Raw genomic sequence first — 24913 nt, forward strand, 5'->3', positions numbered from 1 at the left:
AATCTAAGTCAACAATCTTGCATGTTAGAGCTTTTATCTACCACAAGAACTAAAGAAACTTAGAGGATTCTTAAATTTCTTCTTTCAAAGATTTAGTGTATATTCACTATGTGTGAAACACTTAAGTGCCAAGGATTCAGAGTCAAATAAGCCACAGTCCTTGTTATCAATATTGTTCTTATGGTCTAATTGGAGATAGACAAGTAGTATCCATGTACTGTAGTAAGTGCTATAAAAAGAATAAATAGAAGGAAAGGGTACAGAAGCACAGAGGAAAACCATCTAAATCAGATTGAGGCATCAGAGAAAGCCTTCCAGGCTGATGACACTCAAGCTGTTCTGTTGTTATTTTTAAAACTACTAGGAATCATTTAAAGTAAAGGGTACAGAAAGTGGAAAATGCACACTAAGGAAAATACATGAAAAGCCTTCAAGGTGCAAAAACCCAACTACACAAAGGGTGCACATGAACTGGGATGCAGGCAGAGAGTAGTATGCAGAGGGTGCTGGTTTAACTAAGTTAAATGGTAAGAACTTTGTTTACTCAGGGACAACTCACCAGCAAATCCCTCTCCTATAGCATCCATCTTTCTGCCTACTGCATCTTTCTCATACAACCATTTTGTAATTTCTCCGATTTTTACAAAATCTACTCTTCCCCTTCCAGCTACTACACTGTTTCTTTGCTCCTCTTTGCTGCAAAACTACTTGAGAGTTGCCTGTCCTCACTATCCCAACTCCTCTTCTCCAATTCTCTCTTGAATGCACTTCAATCAAGCATTCTCTTTCCATTACTCCAGCGAAGCTGTTCATCAAGGTCAACAATGACTTTCATATTGCTAAACCCAATATTCAATTTGTAATTCTTGTTTTTCTTGAGCTATCTGCAGCCTTTGACAGTTTATCACTCCCTCCTCCTCAGAATAATCTCTCCACTTGGCTCCTACAACACTTAGCTGTTTTTCCTCCTACCTCACTGGTCGCTCATCTGTTTTCTGTGCTATTTCCTCCCCCACTAACCTGATCTCTTAACATTAGAGTGTCTCAGGGCTCAGTCTTTGAACTTCTCTTTTCTGTCCACATTCATTTTTGGTGATCTCATCTACCTACTCAGAATTTCATTGGCTCATATAGGCATTATAAACACGTACCCTGAACTGAGTTCCTAATCTTTTTCTACAAAACCTGTTGCTCCCATATCTTCTAAATCTTGATTAATAGCAATTCCACCCGTCCAATTTCTCAGGCCAAAAACCTTGGAATAATCTTTGAGCTCTTTCTTGCTTCGCTAGGACAACCCCTCCTCCTCTATGACATCACTCTTCCCTTCATTTATACCTAGTTCCTCAGAAAATCCAGTTAGATCCACCTTTAAAATATATCTTTTTGTCAGCTCCACTGTTTCCACCCTGGCCTGAGTTACCATCGTCTCTCATCAGGATAATTGCATTAACTTCTTAGTTGACTTCTTATAAATGATCTATTGCTGTAACTAATTATCCCAAAACTTCAGCATCTTAAAACAACAAGCATTACCCCACAGTTTTGGGGGATCCAGAATCTAAATGCAGATTCAATGTGGGTACCTCACAAGGCCACAGTCAAGCTGTTAGTCAGAACTGTAGTCCCATCTGAAGGCTCATCTGAGAGAGGATCAGCTTCCAAGCTAATTGATGTGGTTGTTGGCAATATTTAGCTCTCTATGGGTTGTTGGACCAAGAGCCTCAGGTCCTCACTGGCCTGAGGTCACCTTCAGTTTCTTGTCACGTGGGCCTCTTTTAAAGGCATGTCACAAAATGGCAGCCAGTTTCCAACAGTGAGCAAGTGAGAGAACAAGAAAGAAACATGCAAAATGGAGACTATAACAATCTCAGAAATGATATCCCATCACTTTGCCATACTCTATTCAGTAGAAGCAAGTCACTAGGTCCAGCCCACAGTCAAGTGGAAGGGATTACACATGGGTGTGAATCTCATGAGGCAGGGATCATTGGAGATGTTTTAGAGGCTGGCTACTACAACTCGTCTCCTGCTTTCACCTTATTCCTCCCACACACACATACACAGTCTTTCCCCAACCTATCAGGTAAGGCACTTTTGTTAAATCTCAGGTACAGAACTGATATTTCTCTGCTCAAACTCTCCAATGACTTCCCACCTCACTATAAAAGCCAGAGCAGTAACAATGGCCCATAAGGCCACACACAATTTGCTGTGAAGATTTTATTTTTTAAGTAATCTCTACACCCAACATGGGGCTCAAACTTACAACCCTGAGATCAAGAGTTGCATGCTATACTGACTGAGCCAGCCAGGCACCCTACTACCTGTTACCCTTGATCTCACTTCCTATTACTCTCCTCACTCCCTCATCTCCAGCCTGCTAGCCTCCTTGATGTTCCTCAAACATGCTGCCAACTCAGAGCCTTTATGGTTGCTATTTGCTATGCCTGCAAGCTTTCATCAGATGTATGCACAGCCTATTACTTCATTTCTTTAGGTACTCAGCTATCTCAATGAAGCCCTCCTTGATTACCCTTTTTAAAATTGCACATTCTCCTGTCCCCTTCCCTGCTTTTCCCCTCTCCCTGGCACTTCTCATTATATATCACAATATATATTTTACTTATTACATCTCCCCACACTTGAGCTCCATGAGAGCATTTATTTTTTTGTTCACTGCTATATTCCTGGGATAATATCTGACACATTAAGGGATTAGAGACATTTGAATGAGTGAATTAATTCTGAAAGCTCTGAGGAGTCACTAAAGGATCTTAATTAAGCCTTTTAGATAAGACATCCAGGTAACAGCAAGAAAAAGTGGTTGGAAGAAAAGTAGACTAAAGGTATATAGGAAGCCACAGCAAGCACTTAGGCAATCCATGATGAAAACTTAAAGGCAGTCAATATATCATATGGACACATAAAATAGTGATGCAAAACTTGTAAATATTCCAAAACTGATCTACAAATTCTATACAACCGTCAAAATCCCAGCGGCATTTTCTTGCAGAAATTGACAAGCTGATGCTAATATTTGTATGGAAATGTGAGGGACACCAAATAGCCAAAATTTTTTTGAAAAACAAGTCAGAGGAGTTACATTTCCTGATTTTAAAACTTAACTAACAAAGTTACAGCAATCAAGACTATGTGATTCTGGCATAAGGAAGGACATATAGACTGATGGGAATTAAGAATCCAGAAATACACCCATATATTTATGGGCAATTGGTTTTCAACAAGAGTACCAAGACCATTCAATGGAGGAAGGAATAGTCTTTTCAACAAATGGTAAGGGGACAGTTGGATATTCACAGGCAAAAGAATTAATTTGCCCCTTACTTCATGCAATATATAAAAATTAACTCAAAATAGGTCAAAGGAATAAAGGTAAGAGCTCAAACCATAAAACTCTTATAAGAAAACATTAAGTGTAAATTTTCTGACATCAGATTAGGCAATGGTTTCTTAGATTTGATATCTCAAGTATAAGCAAAAGAAAAAAAATAAATTGGAATTTATTAAAATTAAACTTTTGTGTCACAAGGAACTATCAAGAATGTGAAAAGACAATCCACAGAATAGAAAATATTTGTAGATCATATATCTGGTAAAGATCTAGTATTTAGAATATATAGAAAACACAGGTTAACAATGTAAAAAGTAACTCAATATAAAAATGGGCATACAACCTACTCAAATTAAATACTATAGAAATAGAAAAACTGAGCAGACCAAAAACTAGTTAGAAAATTGAATCTGTAATAAAAAAAAAAAAACTTCCTAACAAGGAAAAGTCCAAGACCAGATGGCTTCACTGGAGAATTCTAGCAAACATTTAAATACTAATCCTCCTCAAACTCTTCCCAAAGATGGAAGAAAAGGGAATGCTTCTACACTTATTCTGTGAGGCCAGCAATGCTGATACTAAATTAGCCAGACAAGGAAACACTACAAGAAAACTACAGACCAATATTCCTGAAGAATATTGATACAAAAGTTCTCAACAAAATACTAGCAAACCAAATTCAACAGCACATTAAGGAATTCTATACCACACCAATGTAGGAGTTATTCCCACAATGCAAGGATGGTTCAATATATGAAATTCAATCATTCTGATAAACCACATTAATTGAAGGACAAAGCCACATTATCTAGCTAATTGATGCAGAAAAGCAGTTGACAAGACTCAACACCCTTTCCTGACTTAAAACAAACTAAAAATAGAAGGAAACTATCTCAACATAATAAAGGCCATACATGAAAAGCCCACAACTACTATTATATTCAATGGTGAAAGATGTAAAACTTTTCGTCTAAGGAACAAAACAAAGATGCCCACTCTTGCCACTTCTATTCAGTATGCCATTGGAAGTCCTAGCAGAGCAAGTAGGCAAAAATATGAGGAAAAAAAGGCAACTAAATTGAAAAGGAAGAAGTAAAATGATCGGTTTGCAAAGAATAATCTTTTATGTAGAAAATCCAAAGATTCCACATGGGAAAAAAAAAAAAAAAACACTTAAAAAAAAAAAAAAGCAAAGACAGAGGGAGAAATGGACAGCAGTACAACAATAGTAGGGAATTTTAATACCCCACTTTCACCAACGGGCAGATAACTCAGACAGGATATCAGTAAGGGAACATTGGACTTAACATGTTAAACCAGATGGTTAATACCTTGAATATCAAAAGAACTCCTTCAACAACAAAAAAATCCAATAACTCAGTTCAAAAATGGGCAAAGAGCTTGAATAGACATTTATCCAAAGATATACAAATGGCCAAGTAGTATATATGAAAAGATGCTCCACATCACTAATCAGAGAAATGCAAACCACAACCACAGATATCACCTCACACCATTAGAATAGCTAACATATAAGAAAAAACGTGTTGGTGAGGATGTGGAGAAATTGGAACTCTTGTGCATTGTTGGTAGGAATGTAAAATGGTAGAATTGCTATGGAAAACAGTATGGGGGGTCCTCAAAAATTTAAAAATAAAACTACCATATGATCCAGCAATCCCACTTCTGTGTATATATCCTAAAGAATTAAAAGTAGATATGTGCACACGTAGGTTCATAGCAGCACTATTCACAATAGCCAAATGTCCACTGACAAAAATGTTGTATATATCTACAATGAAATATTGTTCAGTCTTAAAAAGGAAGGAATTTCTGTCACATGCTGTAACGCAGATGACACTTGAGGACAGTAAGTGAAAAAAAGCCAATCACAGAAAGATAATTACTGTTATTGTTATATGAAAAATCTAAAATAGTCAAAATTCACAAAGTAAAAGGGTGTTTTCCAGGGGCTGGAGAGTGAATACATATTTCCAATTCTCTTACCTTCTTAGGAGTGGAACTGCTGGGTCATATGCTAACCTAGGTTTCATTTATTAACAGCCAAACTGTGTTCCAAACTGGCTGCACTGCTTTATATTCCCACCAATGTACAAGGTTCCAATTTGTTCACATCTTCATCAACACTTGCTATTGTCTTTTTGATTAAAACAATACTAGTGGCTATGAAGTGACAGGTCATTGTGGTTTTGATTTGCATTTCCCTAATGACTAATGATGTTGAACATCTTTTCATGTGCATAGTGGCCATTTGTAGATCTTTTTAGGAGAAATGTCTATTCAAATTCTTCACTCATTTGTAAGATGGGCTGTCTTTTTATTGTTAAATTGTAAGAGCTCTTTATATATTCTGAACACAAGTCCCATTATATTTTTTAAATTAAGGAAACATATTATACTTTTTATAACACACTTCATTAACTTCCAAAATATTTTCAAGGTAAAATACATTCTTTAAGCACACCAAATGTCACCTTAAATATAAATTGCATGAATATTTACAAATTTAAAGCAACCACTGCTTTTTCAAATAAATGTTTTCCAAGCCAAGGGGGGATACTATATATGGGGATGTATATGGGGATCCACAGCTGAAAAGATTTACAGAGATAAATGCAATGTATGGACCTTATTTGAATTCTGACTTGAACTGGAAAAAAAAAATTAGACAATTTAAACTACTGACTGGATAATTACTAAGAACTTGTTAAGTGGGGTAATGGTATAGTGGTTATATTTAAGTGTCCTTACCTTTTACACATAAATACTGAGATACAAACAGGATTATTTGCTAAATGGGACTTGCTTCAGAATAGGTCAGCATTGCAAAGGATGGGTGATATACAGATAAACCAAGATAGGCCATAAATTGATCATGCTGAAGTAGGTTAATTATTCTACTTTTGTGTAGGTCTGAAATTTTCTGTTAAAAAAAGAAAAAACACTACTCTAATGCCCATTATGTAGAAGAGCACAAGTAGCTGGCGGTGACTAAATTGTTACAAATTTAAGAAATTCCCAGTTATCTCAAAGCGAAAGAGCTCTGGGAAACTTAAAAGGACTGTAACACATCTATGCAGAATGTTTCTACAATGTTTGAATTACCACCAAGTCACAGGCTAACTAGCTAGCTTTATCAACTATGATATGCACAACAGCACCAAACACCAGCCATCAGCACTACTCACCTATGCATTTCATCTCCTCAGCAGAGTTCTGAGGGACCAGAACTCCCACCGGAAGCTTATTAACTTTCCTCTGTGGCTACAGAAAATACTATCTTCAGCTAAGTACACGTCTATAGTAAGTAATTTTACAGCGATCCCTTAGGCCACCTTATACTCACCCAAATTGCATACCCAATCAATGGACACGAGTTAGGATGCTAGGTATAATTTACACAGTTAAAATACATACCCACCAGAATGACTATAATAATTGAAAAAAAAAAAAAGACAAGTATTCACAAGGATGTGAAGAAATTGCAACCCTTATGCATTGTGGTAGGAACATTTTTAAACAGTGCAGCCACTCTGGAAAAGAGTTTGGCAATTTTTTAGAAAAGTAAACAAAAATTTTCCAACCAAACCAATAATTACACTCCTAGAAATCTACCTGAGAAATGAAAACATATGTCCACACAAAGATATATAGGTGAATGTTCATGGCATTATTCATAATAACCAAAAAATATGAACAATCCAAACGTCCATCAACCGGTGAATAAACAAAATTAGTACAGCCATACAATGAAATATTATGTAGCAATTAGAGGAACTAAGTACGGCACAGTCTACAACATGAATGAACCTAAAAAAACATGGCAACAGGCTGGATACAAGACTTCCAAGTTGTATGATTCTACTTATGTGTAATCTGTAGATGAGGAAAATTTATGAAACAGATGCTAAGTGGCTACCGAGGACTGGGACAGAGAGGGAATCAATTGCAAAGGACAATGCGGGGAACTTTTATGGGCTAATGGGAATGTTCTAAAACTGTACTGCGATAACGGTTGCACAACTGTATAAATTTACTGAATCCACGGAATTGTGTATTTACAACGGGTGAATTTTATCATGTGTAAATTATAGCTCAATAAAGCTATTTTTTTAAGTACCATTACACCAGTCTTAGAAGTGACTATTTTAAAGCTCTGGCTGACAGCCTAATTCATTTCATATAATTTCAATACAATGAGTTCTGATCTATTACCAGGATTAAGAACATTTTTAGCATTTGCTTGAAGCCTCAACATGCTATTTTTAAAGGATTCCAAGTACATACATACATCTCTAAACCTTACTGATCAAGTATTTCTCTTGTAGCTATGTGTCATGTTAACTATAAGATAAAATCGTTGTCTACAGCCTACATTACCATTTTCTCTTAGCCATTTTTCCCCCTAAACTTACGTCCTACAACTATTCCCTTTTGTAAAAATCTTGCTATTGCCCAGTGTTCTATTAAATACAAAGTTTTCTTACAGTATTTCATAATTTGAAGGAAAATTTTAGTATTTATATTGAACATGCTTTCTACGTGTATACATTCTAAATATATTATCGTTTTCTTTTGTTTCATCATTAAGCCACTTACACATACTGCCTCTTCACTGTTTCAAACAATGAAGTTTTTCAAACAAATCAAGCTTTGCTTTCACTATTTTGGTTCAAAATTCCTCCTTCCTTGCTTTAAGCTTAATTTGATGGGTTCTTCTTTCAAAGCAGTGCTGTCTTCTATGATCAGACCTGCTTTAACTTTGGTCTGACTCATCTCTTTCCATTCCACTGAAAAATCTGCCAAAGTGGTAATGTTTCTGATAAGCCAGACATTTTTTAAAAAAAAAACTTCTCTTAACCATTTTTCTCCAAACCAAATTTCCTATGAAATGCCATTAACCTACAGGACACAAAGTAGAAAGTTGTGGATAAAGTGGAAGAGGCACCCTGCCTGCTGTGACCCAACCTCACGGAACACAGCAGCCTCGAGGTATGGCTTAAAACCAATGCTCTACATTACAAGTCACATTTCTGCATAGCACGAATACAAAAAAATTAAACTGAAAATATTTAAACAATACATATAAGAAAAACTTGGAAGTAAATTAAAAAATACTTTTTAGAATCTCAATTTTTTAAATGGATAACCATAAAATGATTCCCCAAATAATTTGTCTTTAAAACTCCGCAAATAAAGACATTACTTTTTAGGAATTCTACCTACTACAAAGGTTGTGTACTGTTTATCTTAATTTCCTTATTTATGACAAATTAAAAAAGATCAACCGCAGAAAAGCCCAAAGCCACTTAACACTATACATTGAGTTGTTAAATAAATGAATTGGTCAGCAGGAAATGCCAATTACCCAACAGGCAGTAAAGAAAATAAGATGGCAAGAATGCTCTGGTAAAACCATTTCTGTATCTGTATTATAAATTAAAAACAAAACAAAACAAAAATCAACCAGCACTATCTGCCTCCAGAAATCAGATACAAATCAAGCAAATATTCAACCAAAATGGTGACAAATACTAAGGATAAACCTGGACAAGGGGATTAGTACTATTAAGAATTATCAAGATTGTATTAACTACAAAATATAAACCCCTTTCCCCTCAGAAATAAAAGGTAAAGGTATCATGATACGTAACTTCATCACATTTCTATAAAATAAAAATAGAAATTATTGCTATTATGACTGTAAAAATGGAGGCAAGTAAAGAGTTTAGAAATATACTTGTTTATAATCAATTAAATGATGAGCCATAATTTGAACCCTAGTTATCACATTAAGTAGAAATCACAATTCAGGTATTGTGTCCTCAGTTATTAAGATATATGTTAAATAGTTCACATTTTAAAAACATTTTATCATTACATAATCAAATTTGATAAAATTTTATCAAAACATCTATGTATTCAATATAAATCATATTGTTAAAAGTTTTATAAAGTAACATTTAAAGAAAACTGCTGAGGTGCCAAATGATTATTTTCTATTAAATATACAACTTAACATTTAGAACTACATAAATTAATTCTTGCTAAAAGTTGATTCAGGTTTACAAAGGCATACTTTGGGAACTATAATAAATTTCCCCAGCACCACTTTCCTTTTTCATTCCAAAATTCTTTCATTAGGTTGAACTTTCTTCTGTCATTCATAGATAAAAGTTACAGAAGGTTTACAATACGAAGTCTTAATAGTAACAGGTTTTAAAAAATCTAAGCAAAGTGCACATTAAACTAGCTACAACTACTCAATTTCTTGATTATCATCAAATAAAAAATAGATGAACACTTCATCACTTAAATCTTTCTGAGGAAAAAAAAAAATAGTATAACCTTGCTTAAATAAGAATTCCCCAGTAGGATATTATATAAAAGATATCCCATGTTATTTTATTAAGTTCTTTCTCTCATTAAAACTTTTTAAAAGTCTAATGAACACACACTTATAATGCCATATTACACAACTACAGTACTGTTAATTAAATAAAGCAGCCCAGTATAGTTGTAAACATTTTTAAAATGTAGCAAAAATGTAGTAAACAAACTTTTCTTCCCAAAACTTGCCATTACAATGCTCTTTCCATGAATAATTATTCTTCCTGGAAAAGTCTTAAGGTATATTTTAGTCTTTAAAAATATTACACTGAAATAATATGTGAAAAGATTTAGTCATGGCAATTTCACTGAAGCTTTTATTGCCTCTGTTGGTAATATGACAGGGATTGTAAGAAGCACATTTGAACTTACAGAGATATGCAGATGATAGTCACTAAAGATAATCTTGATCTCAAGTATTTTTTAGATGTGGGCACTTCTAATTTTATACACTTTACTATTTAAAAAGCAGTACATTTTAAAATGTGTACCTGTTTTGACATTTGGCAAAAAGGAAACTGTACCTGTGGTTCAATTTAAAACAAAGAATCCGCCTGGGGAGTTTACCAAAATGAAGACTGAAACACTAATGAATTAAAGCATTTCAAGGTGTGCGTGTGTGTGTGTGTGTGTGTGTGTCAACATGTCTCTTTCAATCTCTCACTCTTGTCAATCTCTCTCACAAACGCACACACATGCACACACATACATGGCCATATGCATAAGCATTGTTTTAGTATAAAATATTCCCTGTAACCAGGCATTTATCCTCAAAATAATCACACCACATTAAACCAGTCTTCTCTTTTCAGCCCTAGTAATAGTATTGTTTAATTCTAAGATGCCATCATAGAGTGAACAACCTTAACTTTTATGCTACATAATTATATTCAAAGCTTTATGTATTTTTTGTTTATAATTACACAGTAATTATAAATGTTTAGTACCAAAATGATGACAAACACTATTTTGTTGAAAAAGGTCTTGCATTTAAAAGGAAAAGTCTGTAAACCCAAGGCACTAAGCCATGAACCAATATCAGACTTTGAAGAAAACAATTTTCTATTGGGGAAAAAAAAAAAAGCTAATGGGATCTCATTTTAAAACACAGCATACTCAAATTAATCAATCTGAAAACAATACCATAACTCAAAATCTTCCAGACAAAAACAAAATAGTACATATATATATATCTTTTTAAATTTTTCATAATTGAAGTTCGTCTTTATATTTACAAACATGAAGTCAGGAAATACTGAAAGCAGCAGGATTCTTCTTTTTTTCTTTTTTTCTTTTTTTTAACAACCAATTCCAGTAAACTGAATAGAAATTTTCAAAATATTCTTTTGGTAGAATTATATTCTTGAGTTAAAGTTATGACTGGAATATTAATATAATATCTATGGGGAAAGCTTTCTAGTCAGTTTCAGAACTGTGTAAATAAAAAGTAGTAGTAAGATGTCATTGTTTCTTAAAATCATTTCCACATCTACATAAAATGTACTGCTGTTCTGAAGTACATTCCTTTGATAATTTCAACACTGGACCTTATAGAGTTGCCTGGATATACCAAGCAAAATCTTTTCCTGCTAGAGACCAAAGTCATCCAACATATGAAGTTTTCCATTTTTTTACTTGCCTTACAGAAATGTTTAAGAAAGTAATAAACCCTTCACATGTCAGGAAGTGAACAGAGAAATGAGCATCTTCAGCATGAAAGCAGTTCATGGGTCTTGTAATGAAAAAAATACACACAAGAGAGAATTCTGTTTTGACGTGAAAACTGAGCTTATTTGAATAAAACAAAAAAAGGTGAAGAAACTAATTTATGAAAATAAAAGCCAGATTGGTATTTTGCATCAAGTACATGCTTGCTTGAAAATTTTTGCTCCTGAAGTATTTGGCAACCACAGTGATCAGCAGTTAAAGGAATTTCAACAAAATAAGAAGTCATCAAAAATGGACTATTTGTCTGAAAGCAGTACCTATAAGGATTGAACTTCATGGCTCATCACAACCATTTTCAAAATTTAATTCCTACTATCTTCTTATAAATTAAGAGAATTTCATTTGTGTTCCATAGTGCGCTGACAAAAAAACCAAAAAACAAAACAAAAAATAAAACCCTCATGCCTAAATTTAGAATATTGTATTGTGTAGCACTCTAAAACATTCAAAACAAATTAAATAGTTTAACTTATTCGACAGGCATATAAGCATTTCAAAATCATAATGAAATCCAATTATGTAGTGCATAATGTAGACAGGAGTAGAATCTAACATTATGCAGACATTTTCTAAATAAAAGCTCCCTGTTAAGACAACTATATATAAACATGGGTAAGGTAAGTGCAGACTAGTTCTGTGGAACCTTTTGAAATCGAGGGTCTGAAACACAATAAATTTTTCAGGTAGGCACACCAAGTTATCCTAAAAATTTTTCACATTGGTTATTTTGACATCAGTTACTCTACTCACATCAACAATACATGTGATTTGCCCGGGAAAAAAAAAATCCCCCCAAACCAAAACACCATTCCAGATCCGGTACACTTAAATATATCACTCTCATTGGAAGTGCTATCAGCATAGTCTTTGCAACTAGCCCAAAGCATATATTTAAGAAGTTTTTATAAATTGTTTGTGATGTTCATATGTTTAATTCTTATGCCAAACTGTTTTCTGATGAAGACAGCATTGTGCTTTATGCAAGAATGGAAACCTCAAAATAATCACCATAAAGCTCCTAAGACTTATGGGAGAATAAACTAGGATGGTCCACAGATATAAGATGAAATCCACAATGTTGGAATTATAAATGTTTAGAGCGGCCCAGACTAGAAGACAAGCCCAAACCACCATTAGAAGAATGAAATACGATATGGTCCAAGATGTATCCTTAAAGTTTTGACACAACCCTCAGTCTGAATTGTGAGGATTGATCTTCAGTTCAGTCCAGCCAGCAGAAATTGACTGTGCAATTTTCCGTTGTATTTATTGTACAGACTATGTACATTCTAGAAGGTTCCTTTAGTGCTACACTGTTGTACTTTTTGTCCCAGCAATTTGAGGGCGTGCAAATTCCACAAAGTCATCAATAAGAACAGGCCATGCTCCTGGAAAAAGAAAAAAAAAGTATGGGAAAGGGAAAGAAAGAAAAGCAGAAATAGGGCTAACATTTTAAGAGAATCCTTTACTTTTAAAATGCCTTCCCTGTAACAGTTAAAGCGTGTCATTACAAATATTCCCACTGAGAAGACTCCCAAAATTCTAGCTTTTTAGAGTTCCTACCTAACGTACTTTTTGTATTCTCTCTGCTCTATTATTCCAATGCTTGATCAGCCCCTGAATAATAAATGATAACTCTCCTAGTAATCAATGAATAATATGGTTTTCTGAAGGCCCCCAAACTGGCAGCCTAAGAAATGGCCATGCTATAATGGCATGCTGCCAGCACTGAGAGCACAGTTAGGTAGGAAGAAAAAAGTTTCCAGGCATTTTGTGGCAAACTTACAAGGGAAATTAACAGCAAGTCTCAAACTCTATCCTATTTCAGGACAATAAATTGCTAAGAGATTTTAAATTGCAGATATGCATGCCTCTACACATCCACATGCCAACCTCCAAATCAGAAAGTTCTCCAGTTTTGTGTAAGGCCTAACAGAAAGCACAATTATCACCAGATTAGACATTTCTCACTTATTAGTAAAGACTAGACATCATAATGAAAACAAAGAGAAAAAATAATATTATCTCTGGTTAGATTACATAGTTCCAGGACACTTTTAAGGAGGCCAAGGTCATTGGAGATTTCTCAAAGACTACCTCTATTCAACAGTCTCAAAAACACATCCTGCTAATTCTCAAGGGAGGCTACATAAGCATATGTGAAGAAATCAGATCACTGCCACCTCTCAAAAGACAAAAGCACATCACCTGTAGTAGATGGTAACACCATCTTTTATACACACATGACAAAATAGCAGAAAAGCATTCAGTTGATAGGATTCAAATATCACATTTATTGAATGTCAATAGTACTATGGTAGACAGCTGAAGTGCACTGTAAATTAGACAAAGTCACTAAACTTGAGTTTACAATCAAATTCAAAGACAAGACAGATAATAAAAAAAACAAAAATAGAAAGGACAGTTAGAAGAGTAATGAGTAAACTGAAAATCTAAAACATGCATGAAAACTACTCTGCCTTTCTGGAAGACAGGAGTACTGAGTTGGTATTCAAAGAAATAGAACAGAGATTGGTAAAGAGGACAAAGGCATTTTATATGTTCATAAGAGCACAAAAAATCAGAAGACAGAAATCCCAACTCTAAGAAAAACAGATGTAGACAAGAAGGTCAAGAGTGTGTGATAAAAGAAATAAAAAAAAAAAATTAAGGAAAAACTTTCATTACCTTCTTCATCATAATTAGACATGTCATCTGCAATCATTGTACTGAAGTCTAAAAGAAGATTCCAAGTATCTTTTGGTATTGATCGTTTATGATGTTCCTGTTTTTTAAAAAAATAAGCAAATAACATCCAAATCACCAAAAAGTTTCAAAACATCAGTCTAAACAATGCTAAATTCAAGAATGCAGAACCACCTGTGTAATCAAGCTATGATAATCAAATTTCTCATTCTGTGTCTACTACATGCTCTGAGTTAGTCATGCTTTAAAAAACATTTTAATTTAGGGGAGCCTAGGTGGCTCAGTCAGTTAAGCATCCAACTTCGGCTCAGGACATGATCTCACGGTTGTGAGTTTGAGCCCCGTGTCAGGCTCTGTGTTGACAGCTCAGAGCCTGGAACCTACTTTGGATTCTGTGTCTCCCTCTCTCTGCCCCACCCCCGCTCATACTCTGTCTCTCTCTCTCAAAAATAAATAAATATTAAAAACAAATAAATAATATTATCTTCAAAGTAAAAATGCAGAGAAAAGATGAGCTGCAGAAAACATGAACTTACCAACAAAAATTTATTCCATAAGTCTAAGAATTTAAATCTTCCATTAAGCACTAAATTCCAGTAGGCAATGGCCATTTCTAGATCTGTAATATTAAAAATAAATTATGTATTTCAAATTCCATGAATATTTATCCCTGCAAAAAAAAAACAGGTAAGACCAAAGATAGCCAAATAAATAAATAATAAATAAATAAATAAATAAATAAATAAATAAAATGAATGAATGAATGAATGAATGAATGAATAAATAGCTTTTTTCCTAAATACTTAGGTTTTCAAATTTTCATACAGAGAAAAGATTAAGGTTTGTATCCTGTCTCCCTCACCAATGAACAACCCTTCAGGGCAAAAAGAATGCCACTTACCTCATTGGGGGGGGGGGGGTTCTGAAGTTTAAATTAGATAATGTAGAGAAGCATACTTGACTAGATTGTAAGTATTAAAATGTTAACGTACATCGATGTTTCTCAACCTCAGCACTTTTGACATTTGGGACCAAATAATTTTTTGATGTGGGGGACTGTCCTATATGACATTAGCAGCATCCCTGGCCTCTACCCAAAGCTCCACCCTACTCCCAGTGGTGACAACCAAAACTGTCTCCAGACATTGCCAAAGCTACCCTGGGGTGCAAAACTGCTCCCAGTTGAGAACCACTGATGTACATCTTCAGGCTGTAATGCAAAGGACTGCTATCTACAATGACTGATCCTGGATTTCAGAGACCATTAAGAATATTGATTTAAAAATTAATCAACTAAGATTTGCTTTTTTAAAAGTTTGATGAAGATGATATAAATGGCTATTTAACTGCATGTGGAACAGAGTGAAACCACACTGCCACATGAAAGTACCATACCTGTCATGACAGAAAGACCTATGATCACTTTCAAGGAATTACACCAATTAAGATAAAGTATCAAGCTTTTTATGAGTAAATTTACATCTCTAGGTCAGAAAAAAATCATATCCCAAGTAAAAGTCCTTTTAGATAATGATCTCTAAAACACTCCTGATAATCGGAAGAACCATGAGACTAGTAAAGACTCCAAAGAGGTTCACATTTTACCTCAAAAAACAATATAAAGACCATAAAGCAAAAAATTCCCCTTCTTCACTGGACCTTCACTTCTTCAAGGATAGGGACAAAATATCCCCAAACTAGTAGACTGAAACACACAGTAGGCATTCAGAAACCGCTGAAAGAATGAACTTCCTACAGTTCCATGTGCAAATGTACTACTTACCTTCGAATCCATCATTATGTCTTCCTTCAAACTCAGTGGAAAAGGTGGCACTTTTTTCTCCTATCCAAGGATAAGCCCCTAACACCACTGTTCTCAATACATCCTGCCTCTTCAAGTAATCCTGTCTACTGATTAGTTTTACTCTCTCCCTACATCTTCAACTTTGCTTTGTCTTCTGCCTTTTCCTGCTTCACAAAGAAACAGCTCAGGTTGTAGCTCCTCCCTTTAAAAAGAACTTTCTTGGGGTCTCTCATCCCCTTAACTAGCTACCCTCTTTCTCCCTCCCTTCACAGAAAATCTTGAAACAGTACATAGACTCTTCTACTCTTATACATAATGTGCTTCTGAATGCATGTCTAAAAGTCAAATTCAGATCCCCAGGTTTTAAGAAAACTAGAAACATGCCACCAATTCCTAACCATAATACCTTTTTAATCTCTGCAGACTTCAAAGCTCTATAGACAATATTCTTTCCAGGGTCTTTAATTTTGTTCTTTTCTCTACCAACTAAACATGTAATTGTCTGCTTCAGGTGCAGTAAAATGGCTATTAGCATGCTTAATGCTTTCCTTCTTCACTTCAAATGCACTAAATTTATGAGAACTAAGCTTATTACTAGTACTAGCATTTTTTTCCTTTTCAACAAATTTTCACAAAATAAGGATAAGAAACAACAGACATAATCAAATAACTACAAACCATGAGACACCCTATAAATGCCCATTTGTCAGGTGATACACTAAGGAAAGAATCTGACAAGGGTAGAAGTGTATGTGTATCATGTATGAAGGTTTAGGTTAACTTTTTGTAATCTACATTCATTGCCCATTTCCTAACCTCCCACACACTTTTTAATTCCATAAACTAGATTGAAAGTAATCTCTACCAAATAAACACTTTTATTCCTTGATTTGGCTGTCCGCCATATTAGACAAAATTGAATATGCCTCCTAGATGGAAAGGTCACTTCTTTCAGCTTTAATGATAGCACTCTATTTTCCCTCTGTCCTGTCTTTCTCATTCTCTTTTACTGGGTCCCCTTCTTCCATTCATCCACTTGATGTTGGTGTTCTGTGATACCGTGTGTCAGCAAGAACCACTTATAATCCCTGTAGATTTTTCAAACCCTTGCCTTTTTTCACATTAGACACTTAAATTGTCTTTAACAACTCCTAAATCTTGAAACTTGTATCTCTATATTTTAGATCCATATATCCAATTGCCTATGGACAACTTCAACTGGGTATCCATAAACAGCTCAAATTCAACAGAGCTCAAACTGAACTCATTATCTTCCTCTACAGACCTGCTTATTTCTTCTCTCAATGTCATCACCCTACAGTGTTTCTCAATGAAACACAATTTCGCATTGTCAAGAACTGCCCTATGCACTGAAGAACATTTAGCACCCATCTAATGCCAGAAGAAACCCTCAGTCATTATGACAACCAAAAAACACCCCTACACATTTCCAAATGTCCCCTAAAGGTGTTCGCAATTGATAAACTCCTTTCTTCCTCATCACACACTTCCAGTCAGAGTTCTTTCATTTTGGCTTCTAAGTACCTTTTAAATCTCTCTCTTCCCCATCCCTACTGGCAGGGCCAACGTGAGGGTCCTCTTCGTGTCTAGCTAAATCACCACACAGATTCATAACCAATCATTCTTGTTCTGCCTCCACTCCTTTTAAAGAACCACAGTGTTTTCATATGGACCTTTTAGACATACAAATTTGTGGTGTAACTTCCATGTTAAAATTCTTCAATGTTTAAAACAATGAGATACCACTACACACCTTCTGAAATGGCCAAAATCCAAAACACTGACAGCACCAAGTGCTCGCGAGGATGTGAAGCAACAGGAACTCTCATTCATTGCTGGTGGGAATGCAAAATAGCACAGCTATTTTGGAAGACAGTTTGGCAGTTTCTTACAAAACTAAACATACTCTTACCATATGACTCAGCAATAGCCACTCCTTGGTATTTACCCAAATGAACTCAAAACTTATGTCCACACAAAAACCTGCACATGGAAGTTTACAGCAGCTTTATTTGTAACTGCCAAAACTTGAAGCAATCAAGATGTCCTTGAGTAGACAGACAGATTATATAAACTCTGGTGCACCCAGGCAAAGGAATATTATTCAATGCTAAAACAAAATAAGCCATGAAGCCATGAAAAGACATGGAGGAAAACAAATGCATATTAATATCGTTAAGTGAAAGAAGCTAGTCTGAAAAGGCTATACACTACATGATTCCAAACCGTAGGACATACCGGAAAAGGGAAACTATGGAGACACTAAAAAGATCAGTGGTTGCCAGGGGTTAAGAGGGAGGAAAGGATGAACAGGCAAAGCAAAGGACTTTTTGGGCAGTGAAACTTCTCTGCATGATGCTATAATCATGGATACAGGTCATCCTATGTTTGTCCAAACCCACAGAATGTAGAACATCAAGGGTGAACCCTGATGTAAACTTGAACTTTGGGTGATAATGGTGTGTCAAAATAGGTACCACTGTAACAAATGTACCACTTTGGTGAGGGATGTTGATAATGGGAGAAGCTATATAATGTGTGGGGGCAGAGGGTATATAGAAAAATCTCTGTACCTTCTACTGAATTTTGCTGTAAACCTAAAGCAGCTAAAAAAATAAAGTCTATTAAAATTTTTTTTAACTCTGCGATTATTTTTCTATTGCCTTTAGATAAAATCTACAACTTCCAGTTAAATGAATTTACTTGCAGTTCCTCAAAGGTGCTATGTCTCTCACCTCTGAACAACTGAAGTTGCCCATCTCTCCACAACAGACGTGGCTTCTTTTTCTTTTGGCCTTGGAAACATACACTCATTCTTCAAGACTCAAAAATTAATCATTTTTGTGAAGACTTTTTACAAACTCACCCAGACAGACTTAAAATGCTCCTGACTTCATGCTCACAGACTAACAAGTTGATAAAAATATTTTCCAATGAAAAGGGAATACCTGAAAAGATTTAGTAAGTTTGGGGCGCCTGGGTGGCTCAGTTAGGCATCCAACTCTCGATTTCAGCTCAGGTGGTTATCTCACAGTTCGTGAGTTCAAGTCCCACATCAGGCTCTGAGCTGACAGTACGGAGCCAGTTTAGGATTCTCTCTCTGCCCCTCCCCCACTTGCTCTCTCTCAAAAAAAAGAAAAGAAAAAAAAGAAAAAGATTGTACAGGGATAAAATGTCAGTTGCCACAAGTATAGGAAAAACTGCCCTTTAGATAGAATTGCCTGAGTGACAAAGAGAACAGCCTAGCTAAAGAGAAGTGGTTTAAAATAGGAGTTTACAGTTGAGCCTCTTAAATCCCAACTCTACCACTAGCTAAGGCAACTTGGGTAACTGAGTTCACCTCTCTACAATTCAGTTTAAAATAAAGGGTACGGGCGCCTGGGTGGCTCAGTCAGTTAAGCGTCTGACTTCAGCTCAAGTCATGATCTCGCAGTTTGTGAGTTCGAGCCCCACGTCGGGCTCTGTGCTGACAGCTCAGAGCCTGGAGCCTGCTTTGGATTCTGTGTCTCCCTCTCCCTCTCCTGCCCCTGCTCACACTCTGACTCTTTCAATAATAAATAAACGTCAAAAAAAGAAATTTTTCTTTTAAAAAAAGGGTAATAGGGGGCCCGTGGGAGACTCAGTTGGTTAAGCGTTTGATTTCGGCTCAGATCATGATCTCATAGTTTGTGAGTTTGAGCCCCATGTCAGGCTCTGTGCTCACAGCTTGGAGCCTGGAGTCTGCTTCAGATTCTGTCTCTCTGTCTCTCTGCCCCTCCCCTGCTCTCTCACTCTCTCGAAAACAAACATTAAAAAAATTGTTTTTATTTTTTTTATTTATTTTTTTTTTTATTAAATTTTTTTTTTTCCAACGTTTATTTATTTTTGGGACAGAGAGAGACAGAGCATGAACGGGGGAGGGGCAGAGAGAGAGGGAGACACAGAATCGGAAACAGGCTCCAGGCTCTGAGCCATCCGCCCAGAGCCCGACGCGGGGCTCGAACTCACGGACCGCAAGATCGTGACCTGGCTGAAGTCGGACGCTTAACCGACTGCGCCACCCAGGCGCCCCAAAAAAATTGTTTTTAAATAAAGGTAATAGTACCTACTCTCACAGGGCTGCTGTAAGGATTACACGAGTTAATACGAGTTAATTAAACGAGAACAGTGGGAAATAAATATATGAGTCCTTACTATCACTATTATTTATTTTTAATAATTTTTAAAAGTAGTCTTATAGATTCTGAAGCAGTATAGGAAAAGAGCAAAGTGAGCAATTAGGTAATAAGCAACAACAATAGTTAGAAGGAAAAGACAGAGAAAAAGAGACAAGCAAATAACAGCATTGCCTAAAACTGAGATATTGCAGAATGAATTCTTAAGCCCTTTAAAGTAAAATTAAAATTGCAAACAGAGGTAATCCCAGTGTCAAGCAAAATCCACAAGGGCAACGTGGAATTTCATAAAAGGTGATGAACTGAGTCTGAATGAACATGGAAATGAACTGAGACTGGATCCAAACATTGTCTGTAAAGGAAACAAAATGTTGCCAACTCATGAGAGGATGGAATGGTGATTAACAATCCTATTCACAATGTCTTTGTTTACTTAGAAATATCTTCAGGTAGCACAACATAATATAAAAGAATATAGAATATGGAGTCAGAAGATCAGCGACTGAGTCCCAGTTCTACCAACTCTAAAGTGACCTTAATTTAATAAGTCAGCCTCTCTGACCATGAATTTCTCCATCTTTACAATGAAAAGGATAACAGGTTTTCAGTTAGCTCAAACGGCTTTTACAAGAACTAAATGGGATTATATAGATGAAAATGTGCTTTAAAAATACTCTATAAAAGTATTTCTAAATAATAAAGTAAATGTCTAGCAAATAATCTTAAAATGTTTTAAATCAACTGCACAGGTATAAGATTCTAGCTGAACCACAGTTCACAAGAAAATAACCTATGAACTTTAGTCTAATAAAAGTTCAGGAGTGTCCTAAACATGACATGGTTGCTAAAGAACAAATGTAATTTCTGACTAAACAGAATGGACAGTCTCACAAAAAAGAACAGAGTCCTGGTGCTCTCTATTACAAACAACCTCCTTCAAGAGTATTACGTTCAGCTTTAAGTAAGAGTCTATTTTGAGAGAAACTGACAAATTGGAAATGTGCCTGAGAGGGGATAGTAACAAGAATAACAAAGCTCTTCTCAAATGAAGAACAGTTAAAGTAATTGGAATGTTGACCCGGAAGAAAAAGAAGGGGTAAGTGACAGCAATCTTTCGATGGTCAGACTTCCTCGTACTGCAGGGGAGGACAAATAAGCGCAGTGGAAGAAAGATGTTCACTTCATAAGGAAGAACTGTGTGGTAAGAAGTAGGAGTATTCTGTGACAAGAATGGACCACTTCCTAAAACAATGTGTGTCCAAAGTAGAAACTAAATGAGCATCAGCTATGGATGCAACTTTGGATAGGTTTGAAAGGTATTTCATAAATTTTCTAATTTAAGATTCAGAAGACTACCAGAAATGGCAGGTGACTGAAGCAGACGGTGACAGAGGAAGCACCCTATCCTGGTGTCAAAGGAAATCAGGTGTCAAGGAAAATGAGGAAATATGGAAAACACCAGCTCTCATTATAACTAGCACAGCTATTTATAAATAAACCACAGTGCTGTCACTGTCACTCTGCCAATGTGTTTTGGGCCTCACCTCCTCTCCTATGATCTTCTAATTCTTCCCTGCCAAGTACTGTAATTTAAGAGTCCTGTGAGCCCTTAGAAAGGCTGTCAAGAAAACTGTTTTCTTTTTAATTAAGTTCTTCAACTAAGCAAGTCATTACATTTCCTGACACACAACACCAATGCAAAACAAAGGGAGAAATTAGGTTTTGTCTATTACATTTTTTTCTCTTTTACATTAAGAATTTTTTAGTTATGGGCTTACAGAAAAAATTGAGCAGAAAGTACAGACAGTTCCCGTATACCTCCACACCCCCCGTTTTCCACTATTTTTAACATCTTGCTTTAGTGTGGTATATTTCTTACAACTGATGAGCCAATGTGGATATACAAGTATTAACTAAAGTCCATATTTTACATGGACTCACTCTGTGTTATATATTCTATTTTTTCTTTAAATTCTAAATGTGGGATTAAACACACATAACAAAATTTACCATCTCAACCATTTCTAAGTGTATGGTTCAGGAGTGTTGGGTGCATTCACATTGTTCTGCAACCAATTAATGGAACTCTTTTTTCTGCAGAATGAAACTCCATACCCATTAAACAATTAATACAATTTTCTTAAGCTCAATACTTATTGGGTAATAAAATAAATTTTTAAATCTAATTCTGTACAGTCTTTTTTGCAATTTTCCCTAGAATCCAAAATTCCAATTTACTATCATATGTTAATATATCCAATATCTAGTAAAAATTTTTTTGCTTTATTTTTACCACATACAATAAAAACTAAGATTCGGTATCAAAACTATATATTCACTCCAAAATATCATTATTTCTGTGCTCCAATAAGGGTTGGGGACATAACTAACGAAATAGATTCAGCCCATTTAAGTCGACATTTTATATTTGTAACATTTTGTTTAATCTTATCAAAATATTATGCTACCTTTCTAAACACAACAAAAATAATTATTTTAGTGTATACATGTAAATTCAAAACCTGTAATCAGTTTTTATTTGTGGGAAGGAAGGAAGGAAGAAACTAGAAAAAAACAGCCCAGTTAACTGATGGTCACAGATAATAAAGAAACTAACCCGACATATTAACCATCCAGCTTATTTTGCCTACAAAATTAGGTAGTTTCCTGCAAGAAGAAAATTCAACCTAAACTGAAGAATCAGTTGGAAATGAGGCTCATTATCTGTCATTTTGCTTTACAGATATTTTGTAAATCTTCAATCAATTCAATCATGTTCAGTCACTCTTCAGGCCAATTCTCCAACACTAATGTTGCACATTTATCCCTTCTTCGCTAGCTTTCAACCACTTCCTCGGTATAATCCCTATTCACATAGTCCTTTTCTCAATGCTTTTTCCCTCTAACTTAAAATATAAAGAAGGATTAGTACAAGAGGCCCCTATTAGCCTCTCCAACTACTGTATCTTCAAAATCAAAAGGAAACTCACTTCCATCCCTGGGTAAGTAATTTAACCTTCCTGGCGCCTGTTTCCTCATCTGTAAAATAAGGATAAAAAAATGGCTTGCACTCCATGAGTATGTATCTGGCAGGCACATGCCAGGTGATGAATTACTGAATGAAAGAATAACTCTTAAAACCGCTAAACATGAAATGAAGAAGCGTGTGTACTTAGCACACTGCCAGGCACACTGCAAGTGCACATTCAATGGAAGATACTGCCATCATCAAAATCTTCAGTGCATCCTCATTGTCCACAAATTCCAATTTAAACATTTCTGTCCTGTTTATAAAAGAAGCCTCTGGTTATCGAGCCTTACATCTCACCAACTTAATCTCCAAATAAGCATTCCCACTAACATCACATCAGTGTTTTCTCTCTTCTACAAAGAGGCCAAGCTTATTTCTCAAGTTTGAGACATTCATTCTTAACCACCCTCTCAAACACCTTTTATCTTCCCTTGCCTAGCCAAATACCATATCCTTTAGTTTAACATCCCATCTTGCCCAGGAAGCACTTCCCACCCATTCCTCCTTTTACTCATTTCTCCTTTTACCTAACACACTCTCACACACGTTTATTATTGTGTCTTACCTATCATTAAATCTTTCTAGGTAAACTGTAAATTACACTGTAGCTTTTACTTCCATACGCCCTAGCCATCCCCAAAGCAAGTGTATGGATATTACATACAGCATAAATTGATTGACCTAAACTGTTAACAGTGGAAGATTATGGATAAGATTTCTGGATAAGATTATAAATGATAATCATCACTTTTATTCTTTCTTATAGCTTCTAAATAAGTCCTAACCAAAAAGAATAGATTTTTCTGGCACTCTATGACTCAGAAATCTTACAATGCCATTTCTACAGATCCACGCTGAAATAACTTATGATCCTATGATCCTATAAGATCTTCTAGATAATATATAAAATAGATATAAGTAGATAAATGTACAAATGTATATCAGAATTTTAACAATTATTTTCTATATTGCAGTTCTCAAGAAAAAATCAGTAGTTCAGATATGGTATCCAGGGTAACTTATTATTGAATGTCCATGGTATTTTCTGATTAACTAGAAGTTCATTGTTTCTGTTTTCCAATAATTGGTATTTTCACAATGACTTTATGCTCAAAACACAAAACTTTCTACTACAAAAGTGACACCATCAATGTATTTGAATATATTTGAGACACCAATATAATTTTTAAAAATTCTTACCTAATCCTTTTTGTCCTGGATTCTTTGCAAAATTAAAGGTAAACTGGTAAAAATCCTTAAATCGTCCTGGTTCTTTCAATTCTTGTTCCATCTTGGGTATCTGGGCCTTTAGTTTTTCTATGCTGTCACATCTACATTGTAAAATTAAGAGTACAAAAGATTAGCTTTTTCACTATAAATTAAGGACTAAATTTACTCCTATGACAGCTTATATTTCACAGAACTTTTTAAAAAAATCAGTTAGTTGAAGTTTCATCCTTTTACATTACATAAACAAGAATGGGGTTAGCTAGAGGAAGAAAAGGTCTGGAGTGATTCAATATCAGAATTACTATTTTTAAAAGAAATGAGCTATTACTTCCAATTATGTAATTCACTGGACTATCAACACACCCAAACTGTAGGAGTCAGCGGCAGTGAACAAATGAGAATGTACAGTAATCACCGTAACAATCATTAGATTAAACTGTAGCGGATACTCTTTACATGGTAACAAGTCACGA

The 24913-nt window shown here is 35.3% G+C and overlaps 1 protein-coding gene across 4 annotated transcripts in view; it reads right to left on the reverse strand.

Moving 5' to 3' along the window:
* Nucleotides 1–10069: 10069 nt before the first annotated feature.
* The window catches only part of DCUN1D1 (defective in cullin neddylation 1 domain containing 1), a 34733-nt gene continuing 19889 nt past the window's right edge, over nt 10070–24913 (reverse strand). For all 4 annotated transcript variants that reach the window (XM_086674812.1, XM_086674810.1, XM_086674811.1 and 1 more), the window contains exons 4-7: nt 24411–24541; nt 14737–14819; nt 14183–14279; nt 10070–12882 (exon numbers count right to left, since the gene is read on the reverse strand). In XM_086674812.1, the coding sequence (XP_086530938.1) occupies nt 12803–12882; nt 14183–14279; nt 14737–14819; nt 24411–24541 (391 nt within the window). In that variant the 3' untranslated portion in view covers nt 10070–12802. The remainder of the gene's footprint in view (nt 12883–14182; nt 14280–14736; nt 14820–24410; nt 24542–24913) is intronic.

This window comes from Puma concolor, chromosome C2, assembly GCF_028749965.1.
Source record: "Puma concolor isolate L17-30 chromosome C2, mPumCon1.1.hap2, whole genome shotgun sequence".
Classification (NCBI taxonomy): Eukaryota; Metazoa; Chordata; class Mammalia; order Carnivora; family Felidae; genus Puma; species Puma concolor.